Source organism: Schistosoma haematobium, chromosome 3, assembly GCF_000699445.3.
Source record: "Schistosoma haematobium chromosome 3, whole genome shotgun sequence".
Taxonomy (NCBI): Eukaryota; Metazoa; Platyhelminthes; class Trematoda; order Strigeidida; family Schistosomatidae; genus Schistosoma; species Schistosoma haematobium.
The window spans coordinates 19650359-19669818 of NC_067198.1; the positions used below are offsets into that span (position 1 = coordinate 19650359).

General features: G+C 31.8%; 1 protein-coding gene across 1 annotated transcript in view; it reads left to right on the top strand.

Annotated features, from left to right (window-relative positions):
* Positions 1–19460, top strand: part of MMP14 (Matrix metalloproteinase-14) — a gene marked incomplete at both ends in the record, with an annotated part of 42191 nt that overhangs the window by 5476 nt on the left and 17255 nt on the right. Inside the window, 5 exons of the mRNA XM_051218985.1 lie at positions 7866–8329; positions 13975–14165; positions 15488–15595; positions 16848–17009; positions 18688–18750. Coding sequence (XP_051069187.1) covers positions 7866–8329; positions 13975–14165; positions 15488–15595; positions 16848–17009; positions 18688–18750 — 988 coding nt within the window. The remainder of the gene's footprint in view (positions 1–7865; positions 8330–13974; positions 14166–15487; positions 15596–16847; positions 17010–18687; positions 18751–19460) is intronic.

Sequence of the window (19460 nt, forward strand, 5' to 3'; positions counted from 1 at the left end):
TTATAATGTGATCTTAAAGGTAATGAACGATTTCATAACGGAATCTTTATACACTCGATTTTTGGTCGAAATTCCCAACATAGATATGCAAAACAAAATAAAAATTCTTGGTTTATTTGTCATTTGATATATATATGTATCCTCACCATTTCCTTCTCAGTAAAATAACCATAAATTACGTAGTTAACAAATCCGCCAAATCTATAGATAGAATACTTTTAATTTTTATGATTATACTTTTTTAAGGATGTAGGTGGTTGACCATATTTGGTTATTTGCATTTATCATGCTGACTCACATCTTAAAAAGCAAATATATTTTATGACACATAAGTGAATACAGTTGGTTAACATAAAAATTATCAATAATTATAAAAGAGTAATTTGAAGGTAATTTTTGTTAAGAACTAATACTAGTTAGAGAATCACTAAACATCTGTCCTGCACTGGTTTTGGAACTGTTTAACTGTTCCCGTTCAAGAATGTCAGGAACCAGTAGTTCGTAGCTCATCAACGAAGTCAGATGAGGATTTTAATGCATCATATATAAGTTACCGACATTACAGAACACACAGTTGAATATAAATTCACTATCTTTTATCAGATTCTTATATATGAACCCGTTTATTTGATTATAAATTATCATGAGAATATAATTTTAATTCGACATTGGTTTTCAATGCCTACACATGAATAATAACCCTTTATAATGAAATGTTGCTTCATGGATGAATAAAATATATCGTTCTGTTTAAAGAAATAATACGGTTAAACACTGATTATCCTGTTTAATAACCATGTAGAGTTATCAGTTATAAATAACCTTAGGTTACTTCACACTTTTCATGCATGTGACATTCCAAAATCCGTTAATCAGATCACAAACTTTTGTATTAGTTATCAAGTCACAGTATATCGATATTTTTATACAACGTTCTATCATTATATATATATATTCTTAATAAGGGATGTACTAGTAAAATCTTTTGACTTTTAATCTAACATGTCGACGAATAACAACCCACACGTACCTCTTACAGCACTCGAGCTTATCACGTTTACAATCAAATTCCTTCTTTGTTTCCTTATATTTATTCTATTTTCGTGATCCACACTCTTTTATCTTTATCTTCTTGGACACATCTTACTAATGTTGATGATTCTAATACACGATGTGTTATTTCAGGGTCACCTACACCGTTCTTCAAATTACATAATGAAGCTTTCAGTGTTTAAACCTTATGTCAAATCGTGGACCAGGTTTCGCAGCGACGCAGATGAATTGACTTTTTATTTTCTTCTAGGTTTTAAGTCTGTGTTTCTTCTCAAATCACATTTCCTATGCTCAGTCTTTCTTACTATTACTGCCATAATTATTTTGAATGTTTTGTCATCCATCTTGCTAACTTCGCCTCGATGTTAGTCCCATGCTTGATACTGATGGAAACTGATCAATTGACAACGGACCAATATTTACAAACCGGGGATTATAATTAGACAAAATCGATAGAATTTACAACCTATCTCTTCAGCTTCTATCCTAACCCTTAATAGTAATTAGATTCCACTTGTTTATATACTTCCATATACAGAGATCGAACCACAAATCTTAGTTGCAAATGGCATTGAATTTCTTAAACCGTCGTTTTATTGACTTATCATACCATACTTTTATCCATTAATTTAGCTATACTGATTTCTAACGAAGTACCTGGATATTTGACAGTTGTTTCATCTGAATTTCTATTGAAAAAAAATGAAATGAAATTATTCGACAATCACAAATCCATCCACATTTGTCTCGAAATGTGTGAAAATTTTAATGGACTAAAAAAAGGATAATTGTATTGATGACAAATAGTCAGTCTGATAACAATTTAAAACCGGGTTGTTCTACGAAGATAAGAAAAAATTTATCTATACAATTCATTAATACCAGAATAGGGATTTGTAGAGATTATATTAATTCTAATAGTTGGATTCATGAGTCGATCTAAAGTAAAACATCATTGAAAATCTGGAAGCGCTGGATGGCATCTTCGTCCTAGTATGGGAATCTTTAGAGGTGCGCATCCACGATTCCGCATGTTGGACTCGAACCCAGGACCTTCAATATCGTGCTGTGACCAGTGGGGTTTAATCCCGACCGAAGCTGCTACCTTGACGCGGTGGTCGGGCTTGCCTATCGTGATGACCCAACCGAGCTATATTGGCTGGAACATATGTTCCTGTAGGTTCTACCATGCCAGGCAGGTCGATTGGAGAACGGTAAGACTAAAAGCAGCAACTCAAGGTCTAAGGGCGAAGTCGTACTGCTGACTGTAGAGGGGTGTGACAGCAGTAAGGTGTTTCCCTTGGACAACCAGCATCTGCAGCGATGTTGCTTTCCCACAAGTATGGGTGGGGTTAGAAAAGGTCGACCCCAAAAATGTCACACCTTACCTAACCTCACGGATTTCTGTCTCCGGCGGTAAGGCCCTTTGAAGAACGGAGCTAACACATTAAAAACCTTCCACGAAAAGGCCGTGCGCGACCGGCCTCAAGCAGTTGTCCTTTGGGCTCTTCGGTCACGCTCCCAGGTCGTTAAGACCAACACTAATCCGACTTCTTTTTCAGGTTCCTCAAGAAAAACCCTTCCACGCTGTGGGCAGCCGGGAAGTGATATCAGCCCTCATACCCGTAACAGCACACGAATCCATGTCGGGTGGAGACAGTTATTCACTTCAGATAATGGATGAAATGTTGCGCAGGGTCATGGATCGATTGAAGTCAGGGGTTAGGCGTTCGCGCTTGAGACTGAGGGCCCTGTATTCGAGTCCCGCTTACGAGATTGTGGACGCGTACTGATAAGGAGTCCCATACTAGGACGAAAAAGCCACTCAGTTCTTCCAGGTTTCCAGTGGTGATTTAGCTTAGATCAACTCATGAATCCAACTGTCAAAATTTATTAATAGACAAAGCCTTCATAGAACAGCTTAAACTAACATATGCGAATTCGTAAGCAGTTAATGAATGGAATTTCTTTATTAATGTATCAAAATGAGTCTTATCGTTATCGAACTATTTCCATGGTATTGGACAAGTTAAACTATTACTTTTGTTATTCCTTACTTGATCACATAATTTGAATTAAAAAAACAGAACTTCAAATTTAAATCATCAAGAAATTAAGTAAAAATGGAATTTGATCAATGGGAAAATGTACCAACATGTTTGAAATACTATTGTAAATATGAAAGTAACTATATATTTTTATATTCATTGTCAAAAAGTGGTAGGATTGTTTCCCATTTTCTATATTAATACTCTCATTTATTTATAACAATAATCTATCAGGATTGTATTTAGTGTTAAAATCCATAATGACAACGTATGGTATTATCCAAATGCTTACAATCACAAATATATCATGTTTAAACACACTTATTCTAGATTAGTCGGAAAGAATTCCAAGGCCTAAATGATCCGACAATTTATTACATACTTTAAGTGAATAGCGATAAATTTCAAAGTTTTAATAGATATGAGCTACTGAATGAACTGAACAGTGAAAAAACACAATGGAAATTAAACGGAATAGAAACTTGATGTAATATAAGTTCGTTTATGATAATTCGATTAGAAATATCTTTTGAATGGGTAGTGAGGTGAAATGAGTAGAAAATTTCCTTCATAGTTATTCTTTAACCTATGTTTGTTTGGTCTCGGATAATTTCCGTTTGACCATGGAGATATAGGTAGTTTACTTAGAAGACTGCTCCTCGAAACTTTCACTGAAGGATCTAATCCATAACGTCACGAGATGCGACTCTATGGTGTTTGGTGACCAAAATAACAATCTAGTATCCACCAGCTCGGTTTAAGCTCCGAGCATCTACTTTTCCTCTCTCAATGAGGACTTCCTAGACAGTAACTATAAACCCGAGGTTATATAAGAGTTCCAAGAAAAAAGCGAACCTCGTCCACCTTAGTCATTTAGGTGTCTGTATTCAAGTTGATGATATTGTAACCATCTATCCCTGGACTTGATACGTATTAGACTGTATTACTTGTTTGAATTTCTATATGGATTCTGGGCATACCCTGGTGTGTCCGCAAAAACTTCACTGTTAAAATTCAAATGACTTCTATAAGACTAGCAAGGGTCTCAGGTAACACCCACTCCTCATGGTGAACTACTGGAAATGGTCAGAAAATTCGTATATCTGGGGAGTTTTGTTAACGATATGAGTGGTGTATCAGATGACATCAATCTATGTGTAAAAAAAGCTAGAGCGGCTTATGTCAATTTGGATTATCTTTAGGACATTTATAATACTGGTTATACAACTCCATATTTGATCAGATACGGCTTGGAATCCAAACCACCAGCAATCCTGTTTATTTTCATCACATTTTTCATAAAAGTGGGATAAAATACTTTCACTGAAAGAATGTTTACTTGGTTGTATTTTTAAGTAAACTCTTAAAGTAATTAATATAGAAATTTTATTTTAATAAAATTTTTTTTTAAATTACACTTCAAATTTGGTTTTTCTAAATTACACTGGTTGAAGATGAACAATTGAAGGTCAAAACATTGTTCCATTCTGAGTTGAAACTTATAATCTTTGGTCATCTTCATTTTTAGCTTCAATGATCTTGGCTAAAGTGTACTTTTTACAAAATCAAAAATGTAAACGATATAATTGTTCGTTATTTTTGTATATCAAATGATTTGTTCACTGATAACAACTTTCAATATTAATTATTATCAAAGTAATCTAATATATAAAGCCATTTCCTGATTACAAAAAAATTACCCACGCTGCTTTAATTTGATATTGACAGGCTACTGGTTAAAAAAAACAACTTAGAATGCATCTTTTACTTAAGTTTCTACATATGTTGCCTCATCATTACTTTTTCCCGAATTATTTACCGGATATCTAATTGAAGTTTCGGATTAACAGCTCAATGTTTCTTGATTTATTCGAGTAAAGTATAATGGCTGTAAAGCTCATAAAACAAGCAATATTATGTTACTGTTTACTTAATGTTGTAAATGTTGATAATTAAGATTGGATTCATTAGTTTAAAGACTAATATATTCACGATGGTGTTTGAGAATACTCTAAAAACTTGAAGTTATATGGTTCAATGTATGGATGTTTTAGTGTTATTACTTACTTACGCCTGTTACTCCCAATTGAAAATAGGCTGCCGATCAGCTCTCTCCAATCCATTCCTTTCTAGTTCTATCCAATTGTTGTTCATTCTTCTCATGCCTGTCTCCATTTCTTGACGTAATGTGTTCTTTTGCGTTGAGGATTTCAAGTGAGTGCTTGCAGTTGTGTGCTTTCTTCACTGTGTGTCCTATCCACTTCCAGCTCTTCTTCCTGATTTCTTCCTCCGCTGAAATGTGATTTGTTCTCTCCCACAGTAGGCTGTTGCTGATAGTGTCTGGTCAACGGATTCGAAGTATTTTGCGTAGACAACTGTTAATAAACACTGTCGATCCCAACCCCGGATAAAGGAGGATGATCGAGCATGGGATTAGTGACCCCATCCTGTAGAAATCTAACTCGGTAAAAAACACTAACCAGAAAATAATTCAATTGAGCGATATTGTTTACTGGAAAAAAAGAATTGTTTCTAAATTCAACACGTTTATTACCAATACTTATGTAATGATGCCTTTTGTTTATGTCATAAACTTAGTTTCTCTTCATTTATTTTATAAGCGCAAGAATAACCAATTGATTAACTAGACAAAATAACTTTTTTATTATAATCAAAATTTTATTCTATTCTAGACTATCGTCTGTAACTTGTAAATTAAATATTATGTCATATTTACATGTATCATGATAGAATAAATATTGTTTATTGTTAGCTACGGGTAATCAAATATTTTATACAGGCTGATCAAAATAAAATGATATATATATATATATATATATATATATATATATATATTTGTCATTCCAATAAATGAAAATATTGTTTAATTGTGCATATTTAACTACAGTAAATATCAGATTTGGATCTTGATCATAAGTTGTTGTTGTTGAGATGGGTTTAGTGAAAAGTACAAGTAATTTCATTGTTGATATTTCACTGAGACTAATAATAATGTGAAATGGAAGTTGCAGGAAGTGTATGTCAGTATTTAATTTAATACACAACATGCCGGTATATATATATATATATATATAACAAATCTCGAACATGAATATAAACCAAATCGATAATGAAAACTAGATAAACATGAGTTCGTTTTCAATCATGTTATAATTACTACTCATTATTAATATAGATGAAAGTTATTTACATGTGTATCTTTTAACTTGAGTACATTTTGTATAGCTTGTCTATTCTTTTAACAATAAAGTTGATTAGTATGTTCATAAGCTTGAAGTTTTATATGTTTCCTGATGTGTGGGTTTTAAACAGATCATTCATTCTTTAGTCTACATCGCCTGGTGACAAAATAATTTTGTATTTCTAGTTAAAATATAATTTTCTGATATCCAATTACAACAAACAATAAACAGGAATTATACTAATCCCAGTAAGAACATATCTATCGATCGTATAATGGCAATCAAGCTCAGTATCCAAGTAAAGTCACCAATAAGAAAGAAATTTATTCAGTTGAGTTGAAGAAAACAGTCTTTCATTAGTATTAATTACTTTCTCGAAATCCGTATATCACTTGACCAAAAGAAACTTGCATATGTTTATTGTAAACAGTTTCATTCGATGTAAACTCTATCATTTGAATCTAACTGGTTGACATTAAAAAATCTAACTATTTCTCGTATACTACTGAAGACAACTATGAATGTTTTGACATACTCAGTGACTGTAATGAGCATTCATTAAAAAATAATTCACTATATATAACAAAATAATTTTCTGAAGTTTCAATTGATTTGATAAAATACTTGATTCCTTAAATCGATAAAAGTGATAACTTTTTCATGAAACCTATTTCCAACTAGACAAAACTGAATGAAACACAACCACTTCCCAATTAAGTAAATATATTAGAAAATCAAAATTGTCGTTTGTAAACCAAACATTTAACCAATTTAGCATATTAATGACATTAGGTTAATAAATAATAAAAGATTAACACGACGAATTAATTAATGCCCTGTGATATGTTTACACCATGTTAGAAAATCTTATTTACTAGAAATTCGCTTTAATTCTGACAAACGAATTGCTAATAGAGTTTCAAGGACGATTAAACGCCAATTAAGTACTTTTTTAAGCACAGATGGATAGCAACTAGCAGTGGAATCTAGAACGCACGTTCTGTCCTATTTAGGGATCGTCATCTGCGTGTACCATCGTCCCAGAGTTGATGTTCACCCTGGGCCTCGAACCCAGTACCGTTCGCTTTAAACGCCATCGCGTTATCCACTTAGCTACTGAGACCTGTTAGCCACCTGTTTGTGCAATGGGGTGAAGTTAAATTCACTTGGTGTTGTTGTTTTTTATCTTCCCATTGTGATTTAGGACTACAATTGATCAGTCTCATCTTTGCTTAAAAAGCTTGTGACTTAAGGCTATATCGAGGCAATCCGCACAGGATGCACATATGCCAACATGAGACTGATCAATTGCAGTCCTAAATAACAATGGGAAGTTACAAGTAAAACATCGCCAAGTGAAGTCAATTAAGTATTGTTGAAAAAAAATTTGAAAAGCGAGAAATGCACTTGTATGTTACCTTTTTTTGTTTCTTAACGAATACTCGAATGGTGGTTTTGTGAATAAGGTCGAGTTTCTTCTGTGAATTGAAATGTTTATATATATGTATATATAACTGTAACTTTTTCAACTATGTTTTTTTCTGTTTTTTTCTTAAACTAGAATTTGCTATATCGATACGGGTACATGGATGACTATTCCAAAACCCATAATAATAATCATAATAATGGTAACCCTATACCACCAGATCGAAATCCATATGAATCTAAATTTCTTTATCCAGATAAATTATCATTAACTAATCCACCGAAAGAATTTAATAATGCAGTTAGAAAATTTCAAAGACACTATAATCTACCTATTACAGGTAAATTAGATGAAGCTACAAAAAATCTATTAATTTCACCACGTTGTGGCAATCCAGATCAACAAATTAATTTGAAACAATCATCAACATTATTATCCAAATTAAAATTTGGCAGTACATTCCATTTTAATCATAATTATTCATTAACTGTACAAAATGCTAATAATAATAATCACAATGAAAGATTATTAAAAAGACAAAAACGTTATTTAATTGGTGATGAAAAAATGAAATGGACAAAGAAACAATTAACCTGGCAGTGTGTGAAATGTATTTTTAGTTGTGTTTTTTTTTGTTTTTAATAAGGGTATAATTTCCTTTCCCTTGAATTATTTTCGCTTTAATCAAGTTTAACTTACAAATTTATATATATCTTAGACATAAGTCTAAATAATTGGTGAACTAAAGTTAAAATGAAAACCATATCTACATAACAGGACATAAGTAGTAGTTAGATTTAAGCTCGAAATTTGTAGATAAATGACTTGTTGCAACTTATGCTATAAACCAGTTTAGTTAATTTAAATTGTAAACAGATTTCATTTCCAATTTATTCATGATAATCTTCTTTTATAGTTATTACTTTTCTCACTGAAATGACAAACTGTTCTAACTTAGATAACTTTTGAAAACTTAGGTCAGTTAGCGATCTCAGTGACACTCAATAATCTCCATAAATCCCCCAGACCGACGTTACCAATCTATTCATAATATAACATATGTTTCAGTTTTATTCATTATTTACATTTAAATAAAGATTTTTTGTTAAAAAGCTCATTTATCTGCGGAACGATATGATATGATAATTTTTATACTGTTTATAAATAACTTCCAGCTCTAAACTATTTCCACTGTATCGCAGAACGTATCTACAGAAAACGAAGCTACCATTGACTAATATTATTGCCAGAAGCGGTTTTGTGGAGATTTTTAGAAATTTCACAGGTTGAAATTATGAGTCAACTGAAGCTAGACCACCATGGAAAACCTGAAAGCACTGAACGGCTGTTTCATCCTAGTACGGGACTCCCCAGCAGCGCGCATCCACGATCCCGCACCCCGTGAGATTCGAACCCAGACCTACTGGTTTCGCGCCAGGCGCCTAACCAACCAGACCACTGAGCCAGCATCCAACGGTGTTAATGTCTAACTTCAACCAATCCACGAAGTTGAGCCACCGTACACCATTGTCTTCAGTGAGTTGATATCTCACAACAGACCTGTTTGAACTCCACTGGTAACGGCTTCTCACTAGAACTCCAGGAGTATCTCTTGAAGTCAGTCACTAGTGAGCAGATGATTATTTTCAGAAAGGGTTTTGTGGAGATTTTTAGAAATTTCACTGGTTGAAATCATAAGTCAATTGAAGCTAGACCACTATGGAAAACCTGGGAGCACTGGACGGCCGTTTCATTATTCTAACATATTATGATGTAAAGCACATTTAAATCTTCTTAATTTTACAACACTTTTCGAAAGAGAAGAATTTATATTACAAAATAGTATTCGTAACATATTTATTAGTATATACTACTAAAAAATATTTTCTTCCATTTTTTCGACGTAAGACAAACATGTTGAAATAAATATAACCCATATGATTATTAGTAACCTAAATTGAATATATATCAGTTTTATTTGACTGTTTTAAACGTTCGGTGTGAAGTTTCTTAGTTAAAAACAAAACAACCAAACTGAATATTACTAGCGTCAGATTTTCATACAGGATGTAGTTTTAATGATTACAAGTAAAAACAATGATTTTGTATGTTCATAACAACACCACAACGTGGATTTTATTCTGTAAATAATAATTTGGCACATAAATGTTTTAAATGTCTTAAAATTTACCAGAACTAAATATATAATCACAACTGAAATCGATTTTGAACCTTAAATTATTTCTAATTTTGTACCGATCCAAAGGTCAAACATAATTATGATGAAAAAGTGATGGAATATTATAGATTATTTTGTACACGTAATCAAAATGAAGTCGTGGGCACCTAATTTTTGTAGTGATTGGCACTAGTCAAAAAATGTATTAGTGGTCTTTTAAGAAAAATAATGCTTCTCATGGTATTCTAATCTGTTTTATGAGGTGTCTCATATCCAGAGAAGTCACTACTGAACTAATCCAGTAATTGGGTGACACGGGATCAAAACCACCGGGTACATCTCGCTGACTAGTCCCAAATAGCATGAAACTGAGGTCCAGGGTTTTCTGTCGACTACCTTCAAACTTCACCTTACTTCTCAACATAGTTCATGCAGTGTCGAGTCACTTAGACTAGTGGTCACATTGCAACTTGGTCGACAGAATTCGATCTTTACTAAGAAAGACCTGACAAACGTGATATTGGTCACCACTCAGTGACTAATCATTTGTAAAAATCCAATATTCATTGCTAGTAGTTACTTGTATTTCCTAATTCTTAGTCATATTACTATTACAAAATATTGAATAAAAAAGGAATAATATTGGCTTTATATAAGAAATTAACTAGATAGACAGTCTTTGAATTCATAAACCAGAACTTTCAATAATTACTCATCTATAATATTTTAATACTTATATAAAGAACCTTTCTCAATCCCAATCCAATTGAAGTCGAGAAATTTATATCGGTAAAATTTAGTGGCCGTTTATTCTGGGTTGGTCTAGTTATATACCATGATGTATTTCAAGGTAAATACCATTTATTCAATATTATTTTGAATCAAGAGCACTTTTAAAGTCTATATGGAGTGCTCATTTTTGTAGGCCACCAAGATGTCTAGAAAATGATAACTTCCTAATATTCACATTAGAGTTCAAGATGCACTGTTTTTTTATCTATATATACTAAGAAACAGTGCATTCATTTTTTAATGGTATTCGGTTATAGTTAACAAAAGTAGCTCTTGAACAACCAAAAATAGCTTTTTTTATTTAGTTCGAAGTTCACATTACTTACGTATATAGTTCTTATTGAAAGACATATTACATCTGGTTTAATGAACTGATGATATATATGTCTTATATATGAATATATAATTATATATATTTATATATCCCCAGTGGAAAACTCAGTTATGGAAACCAGTAAACGGATTATTCTACAATGTATGGAAGAGATATCGGAAATAACTGTATTATTGAAACCGTTAGAAAGTGACATAGCTCATAAACCAGCAATATAACTTAAATCAAACTTGAACATACTGAAAGGAAAAACAAAAGAAGATGAGCCAACTATCATCATAGAAAAAACTCTCCGAAATGCAAAAAAACATTACATTGAACAGAGTAGTTTCCTTACTCATCGTCGTCTTCATCAACATTAGTTAGCTGTCAAGCGCCACGATATATCTTCGCTTATATCAATGTACTTCGACAAGTGTTCAGTAGCAAGACAAATAAGTCCCGAGTATTTTAAAAAGTTTGCTATTTATGTTAGTCAGTAAACAATAAACATATCGGCGTGGATCTAATTTATCAACCAATAATACATAACTATGAGGCCAAGACTCAATTTGAAGGTGAAAACCAAAATAAATGTGCAAACAGTGGTAGAACAAGTATTGGCAAGAATCGGTTCAAATCATTGTCATTTGGAAACGTATGTCATAGCTCACTTCTATCTGAAACTAACTAAAACTTCCCAATTAAATTATCTACTTTAAAGAATTCAACTTTACCAAAAATCCACATTGTTCAATCAAACATTAGGGAAATATTCAACCTTGAGTTTTATTTACTTAAATTATAATCTCTCAGCTGTTTTGTTTTTGTTTTGTTTTTTTTTCACAATGTATTTCACTAATAAATAAACATGAACTCTTACTTACTACTTATTTTGAAGTTGTTGTTGGTTTCTTTGAGATCAAATGATTGACATTCATCATTTTATGTCATTGATTACTGATTCAATGTAGAATAACATTTTAACTAGTCATTTCCAGTATATTTGAACTGATTCTATGCCTAACATTATACATTATTATTTGTGCATTTTAATGCATAAAAAATTTACACTTAAAGTTCAAGTTATTTGCATAATTATGTTTTGAATTACATATGTTTAATAGTACATCCTTTGGCTTGATATTTATTCATCATCACGAGAAATAAATGTGATATATGTATATATAAAGTCACTTATACTTCCGGAGGTCAATCAAACAAAATCAAATAACACAGTTAATGTATTCAGTCTTTATTTCTCTATTCTATTTATTCCCTTTCTATGCATAATTTTGTAAACTACTTTGTTTTTTTTCTTTACAAACTTACTAACTACTATGGTAAATGTATTAATAAAATAACCAATTTACAGTATTTATCTATGTTAATAATATGTTGAATTCGGTTATTTATTCTCTGAAGAAGTGACTTACACTAAGTCACGAAACATCAGAATATATAATTTTTCTACTCATTGGGATATTACAGATATATTATTTTTGTTTATAAGATGTTTAAATGTTTTCATGTACACAGACATTTTAGATTGTTCAAGAAATAAACCATCAAATTAATTAAGAATTAAGATTATTTTGAATACGTTATTAATTGATTTCAACATTCTCTAGAAATCTTGGATTATTAAATAGATCATGATTGTGTTAGTGAGAGTAAGAAAAAAAATCAAAATATATTTACTAACAAGAAATATAATACAAATTTTAAATTATTATTTAATCTAATATAAGTTCAATATAACTCATTTAATAATTGAATTCGTGAGTCAATTATAGCTAGACCACCATGGAAAACCTGGAAGCACTGGACGGCTGTTTTATCCTAGTATGGAAATCCTCGGCAGTGCGTATCCACAATCCCGCCCCACGAGATTCGAGCCCATGCGCGAACGCTTAACCTTAAGACAAGTGAGCTGGCATCCAAAGGTGTTAACGTTTAACTTCAACCAATCATTCATATCTTATGAAAACCATACTTGATCAAAGAATTCCTTTCTTTCTATACTCATAAGACCAAACGTTGGAACAATTTACAAATAATATTTTGGGACTACTCATAATTTAATAAAACTAGTAATGGGTAATTTTTTTAATTCATATATATCGTGGATATGGACTGCTAAAGAGTCCCACGATAGGACGTAACGGGCGTCCAGTGCTTCCAGGTTTTCCATGATGGTCTAGCTTCAATTTACTCATGATCTCAACTATTGAAATTTATATATATTGGTTGTTTGAGTTTCCCCATTAATTTTTAGGACTGCGATTGATCAGTCTCTTTTTGGCATATGTGCACCTAGTGCGAATCGCCTCAATATTGCTAGTAAGTCACGAGCATTTTTAGGCGGATATCGATGGTGGCCAGCAGTGGAATCTAGGACGCGTATTTTGTCTTGATTGGGACTTATCAGCTGGATGTACTTGCATCTCAGAGTTTATATTCACCAGTAATGGGTAAATTATTTTCTGGCTTACAAAATTGAAATCACAGTTTTTTTCTTCCGAGTATGTAAACTGTGAGTATAGATATAGTATCTGGCCAGAAATTTAAAGTGTAAGATTGCAGGAACTATGCCCTAATTTTCTTTAGGGAGTACTATACTACAAGCTATCAATGACTATGAGTGTTTACGAAATGTAACCCGACTAGAAACCTTCAGTAGAACTACTGAGGTTACTAGCTTGATATCTGAATTAACAAGGATTTTTCAAAAGTTTATCTTTATAGTTTATAGTTGTTAAATTTTATGTCTGGCATATTTCCATTTAGAATTCAGCTATGAATCACTACCGTGTATAGACATGAACACATTTAAACTAACCTTTTCTTATAGCATGTTTTATGCAGTTAAATAATATAATTAAAATTTTGTTATGTTAACGGATGTTATTCGCCCTTCACTTCACTCTTGTTCATTGTCTTTGGTTTTATTCTTCTAGAATTCAAAGTTATCCATCACATTCTTTATCAAGGGTACGTGCACATGCAGTATTTCAGCATACATTCAATTTATGGTCAAGAGTGGTTAATTTAGATTTTGTGGAAGAAAAAGATTATTATAAACCAGCTGATATTGTGATACGATTTGGAGCTGGCAAACATGGAGATTCTATACCATTTGATGGAGCAGGTTAGTAATTCCATTAATATATGTGTATTTTAATTATATATATTGACTGGAACTTGGTAAAATATACTTAAATGAGTAAAACTCGACAATCTTGTGATGTTGTTCAACACTGAATGTTAAATTCTCGATAACTTTATAATTTATGATACTTGCGATATCCGCTGTCTATAGTTTAAGATTTTATGTGACAAGGCTCAGAACCGTTCACAATACCACATATGTTTCACTGCTTACCTTCCTTTTGATCTTGTATTCCTGTACTTCTTCACGCATACTTTTCCATCCTGTCATTTTGAACAGTATTCTCATGATCATTCCTATTAAATGATTTGGATCACTTTTGTCATTCACTTTTTTATACTCATTTCTTCGTATTAATGTAGTATAGAAACTGGGGCCGATTTTAACTCTATAATAATGATGATTGACTTACTGAAGGTATAAAAAATGACATATTAAAAAAAAGGATTTTCAACTTCACCATAATATAATTAGATTGTGAACAGTTCCATTTGTCCAAATAATAGTTACGTAACTTTTTTAAAAAGTTTATTACACTGTGTATTTTTGGCTATTCAATGATAATCAGTCAGTCAGCTACAATATAGGACTGATACTGATATTCATAATGATATTGTAGAAATAACAACATTGATCGATTAAAAATGGAATCTCACATTGAATATATTTCTAATGTATAAATATGAATAGTATTTCCATCTGATACTTCTTAATCACTATTACCGTTACTAATCATTTTAAATATTTACTATGTTATGTTATGCATCATTTTCAATCGAATTTTTGTCCATTAAGTAGGTAAGCTCCATATGGTAGAGTGTAACTTTAATTAAAGATTTCATTCACAAACTCTAATGTTTACTACCTTTGTGTTCTTCATCAGAAATATCCAGCTAGTTTCAGTCAGTCGTTATAGCTGATTGAAATTTCTGGTTAAGAACACAAAGGTAGTAAACATTAGGGTTTGTAAATGAAATCTTTGATTAAAGTTACACTCTACCATATGGGGCTTACCTACTACCTATCTAATTTACACTGAATATGTTTTTAGTAAACAGCTAAGGATATCTTCAAACTCTAAGGACGGAAAATTTGCTGAAACTTCCACTGGGCTATGCAGCACTCACTAAGTTAGCGAAATATTTACTCATAGTTGGATACAGTACACTAAAGGGATATTAAAAACGTTAAAAACTACCTTTGCCAATTATATTGAACAAGATTTTTGTATAATTTTTGTTTTCATTACGCAATAATCAAATGTTTGCCACATTTTTTCTAATCTCTTTTTCATTACATAGGTGGAGTACTAGCACATGCTTACTATCCAACACCGGATAATGTATATTCATTTTCTGGTGATGCACATTTTGACGATGATGAAATCTGGAATGATGGACCACATAAAAGTAATATTTATTTCTATATTTTTTTACAAGTTAAATTTTTAAATATAGCTATAGTTATGTCAATTTAGGGTTATTGAACAGTCAGTATTTGTTTATGAAGGTTGTTGAACTTCAGTGAAATCACGAATCGATCAAGATCTCTATAACCAATGGAAACCTGGAAGCATTGAATGGGTACTTCGTTCTAGTGCAGAACTACTCAACATTACACACTCACTACCCAATCGCCAAGACTCAAACTTAGGACCTTCGGTTGCTTGTGCAAATGCTTGACGCCCAGATCACTGAGCAGAAGTCTTATGGTGTATAAGTATAAATTCAATTAGTCCACAGTATTCGTTAGTTAATGAGAAGATAGCTTTTATTTTGCACTGAAATTTTATGGAAACTATCGATAGAGGGATTTCAGCTAGTAAATAATATGAATAAAAATGAGAAAAATAACTTCTAGTTGCTTTCAAGCAAAATTACTGAGTTACAATTATATCCTGAGCGTTTTTCACACTTACTCACCAGATAACAAACGCGGCACCCGCATAAAATCTCAAGATCACTTAAAATATAAAAGAAATAAGTATCTCTAGTCTATCAGAACTGAGAATTATTTGATTAACCATTGAGTACCAACCAATGTCATGTTTAGCAAATCTTCTAATTATCTTTGTAACATTTTTTTGAATTCGTAGTAATATTATCTAACACATGAGGATATGACTGTTACTGATTTTATTAGTAATGTTAAATACTTATATATTAGCGTTGAAAAAGAGTATTGTAAAGGAATCTGACTTTACCTTACTAGCCATTGTAAAATTATTAAATGGGGATTTTCCAATGAAGTTTTTAATCATATATCCGATGTACAAGTAATATGTTACATTAAGTATTTTCAACCGTTTTCCCTTTCATTCAGTGAATGAGTGTTTGATATTGGAACTAAAAAGAAGAATTATAAATGTATGACGTTGGTCACTAAATTAATGATCAGTCAGTTGTAAAAATCTCGGTCTTACAAGAGATCAGTCTCACTCTGAATATCTAAGTGATAACTTCTCAGACCGTGAGGGTAGGTGATGTGGGATCAAATCCTACAGTGAGCACCTGTTCCCTCAAGTTTTTTGTATGTCTTGTTTACGAGTGTTAAATAATATGAAACCTAGGTATAATGTATCCTGTCGACTACCTCCAACTTTCTAACACATTTCAAGATTTTATAAATTTCATTTTGTGTTTTCATATTGTTTCTTTACAGCACATAGAAATTTGATTTCCGTCGCAGCTCATGAATTAGGGCACAGTTTAGGATTAGGTCATTCATCTGTACCAACTGCCATTATGTATCCTTACTACACAAGAACATGGGAAAAAGTTAAGTTGGATCCAGATGATATCGCTGGAATACAACAAATTTATGGTGAGCATACCATTCAAACAAATGATATCTTTTATTCGATTGAAATTAAAACATTTAGTTAGTAAACTAAAAACTACTGTATGATATAAAAAAAATTACTGGTAAGGTAGTTTTAATAATGTACTTAAATTTACATGTACGGTATAAATATATGTGGATAAATATATAACTCATTTTTAAGTACAAGCATATGTGCTTAATTTTCAACTATACGTTTTATATGAGGGCCAGTGTTACCAACCGGCTACCGAAATCAAAGAGGTTGAAAGGAGATTTGGACTTGTAACCTAATGACTAGGACTCAAGTGCTTCAAATGTCAAATTATTTCCTTGTTCATTGAGTTGATGGGTCATTAGCGAATGGATTTTAGTCTTAATTTATACAAATCAGTCACTCAGTACATATTTTTGTACTAGACTTCCAATCAGATTCACTGTATAAAGACTTGCGTTGTGAACAGTTTATATTTTGACAGTTTAGTTTGCTAATACACATGATATAAAACTTTCCTTCTAATTTTTCACTCGTACTGTTCTATAGATGAACTAATCTTATTTAACAGTTCATTTAGATTTTTAACTAATCAACATGAATCATTCAGTCAGTTTGTGTTACATGATGCGATTTATTCATCATCATATAATCGTTATAAGAAAACATGGTAGAAATTACTGAAGAGAGGTGACCATCATCCTTCCTTGAAAATGGCCTATGCTTATGGGTATGTCAAGAAGCTCAGAGGTGAAAGCCTTCGTACCAGTCATTTACATGTAATGCATAGGTGACAGTCAGCTGTAGCAAATATGTTCAAAGGTACCAGTGACTATCCACGCTCCCATGTGGGTGAATATACCTATATGTATGCTCTGGAATTTATGGGTGAAAACTTGTGCGTTGCCGGTGTGCATGTAGGTCATACTTACCTGTTTTGCGGCGCCTGTGTGTCAAGACCTGAGGTTAACAATTTTCCCATAAAACAGCACCCATACGATGAGTTTATGAGACTTGCGAAACGGAAAACATTTTTAGAAAGCCAACCGGTTTCACTGGATAAAGATTGACCAACCTTAACACATATGGAACACTGCATCGTATATATATATATATATATATATATATATCCATTAAGTTATTTGACGCAACATTTGTCAGAATAGCTCAGGTACGTTTACTTTTATCTTCAAAATCTTAAATAATTTATGGCCCAGCAACATTTCCCTTGTTGACCCATTCTCTTCTTGTTTATTTCAAGTACTTCCAAATTTTTGTTGAACTTATATACCTTGATGAAGAACTTGGCAACTTTAGGTAATGCACTATTCTGTCTGTCTATCCTTTTATTTTATGAATGTTATGAAATTCCACTATCTTGTCACAATATCTTTTTGTATGTAAACATCAATGTATTTACTTATTTGTATATGAATTTTTATAAATTACTATGTAGTAACTTTTCACATTTAAATTGTTTTATCACTGTTTACTACTATTTAAATTATATTTCCTAAAATAGTTTAGTCTAATGTGTACATGTAAAAATATTTATTCCATCAACAATTTTATTTGAACTTATTCATGTCTAGACACAATATGTCTAATCTAAATTATATCCACGTATACAATCTGAAATGTATTTAATTATTTATAATTTTTCACCCCGTTTCTGTTTTATTTAAGGTGCTGCTAAACCGGGTAAATTTATACCACCTGAACCAAGTTTGCCTGATATACCCCCACCACGTAAGTTCATTTTCTTTCAGATAAAAATCTGAACTACTCATATATAATTAAGTAGTCATTAATGTTCGCAAATTCGGTATCTTATAAATTCGAAACCATATATAATCGTAAGTTTCCAGTATGGTTTCAAATAGTCATTTGTAAGTGTACATTAAATTGATGCTATCATTATAAAAATTGGCAATCGGAATTTTCAATAACATGTTCAGTAGTCAAACTTTAATATTCTTTGCTTTTTTAACTATACATTAATATCATAATCTGATTCAAGTGAAAATATCATTATGAGGACGGCTCTAAGAAGCTCAGAAAGAGCCGAAGATATTCCATCCAATCATCTTTAGGAGTAATATTCTAGAGTCTGTACGTGTATCCTACCTATTGGACACATGCTTAAAACCCCTGTAGTTGGATTGGATGACTATAATAATGATTTCGTTTTTACTAAAACATTATAAATACTAGATAGTTTTGTACCATGTTTGACACTGTTTGGAATAGCATTCCTTTCACCTATCTTCTATCTTCTCATTTACGACTTGGAGAATTCCAGCTTTCGAATGCTTAGGTTGTACACGGTATAATAAGAATCTAACCTCTAGATATGACAATCATTCTATAAAAGATCATTTTCCTAACAAAGTACAAGAACTAATTCTGTCTCATGCAATCTTTAATGCATTGAAATATCCATCAAACTAGTGCACAAA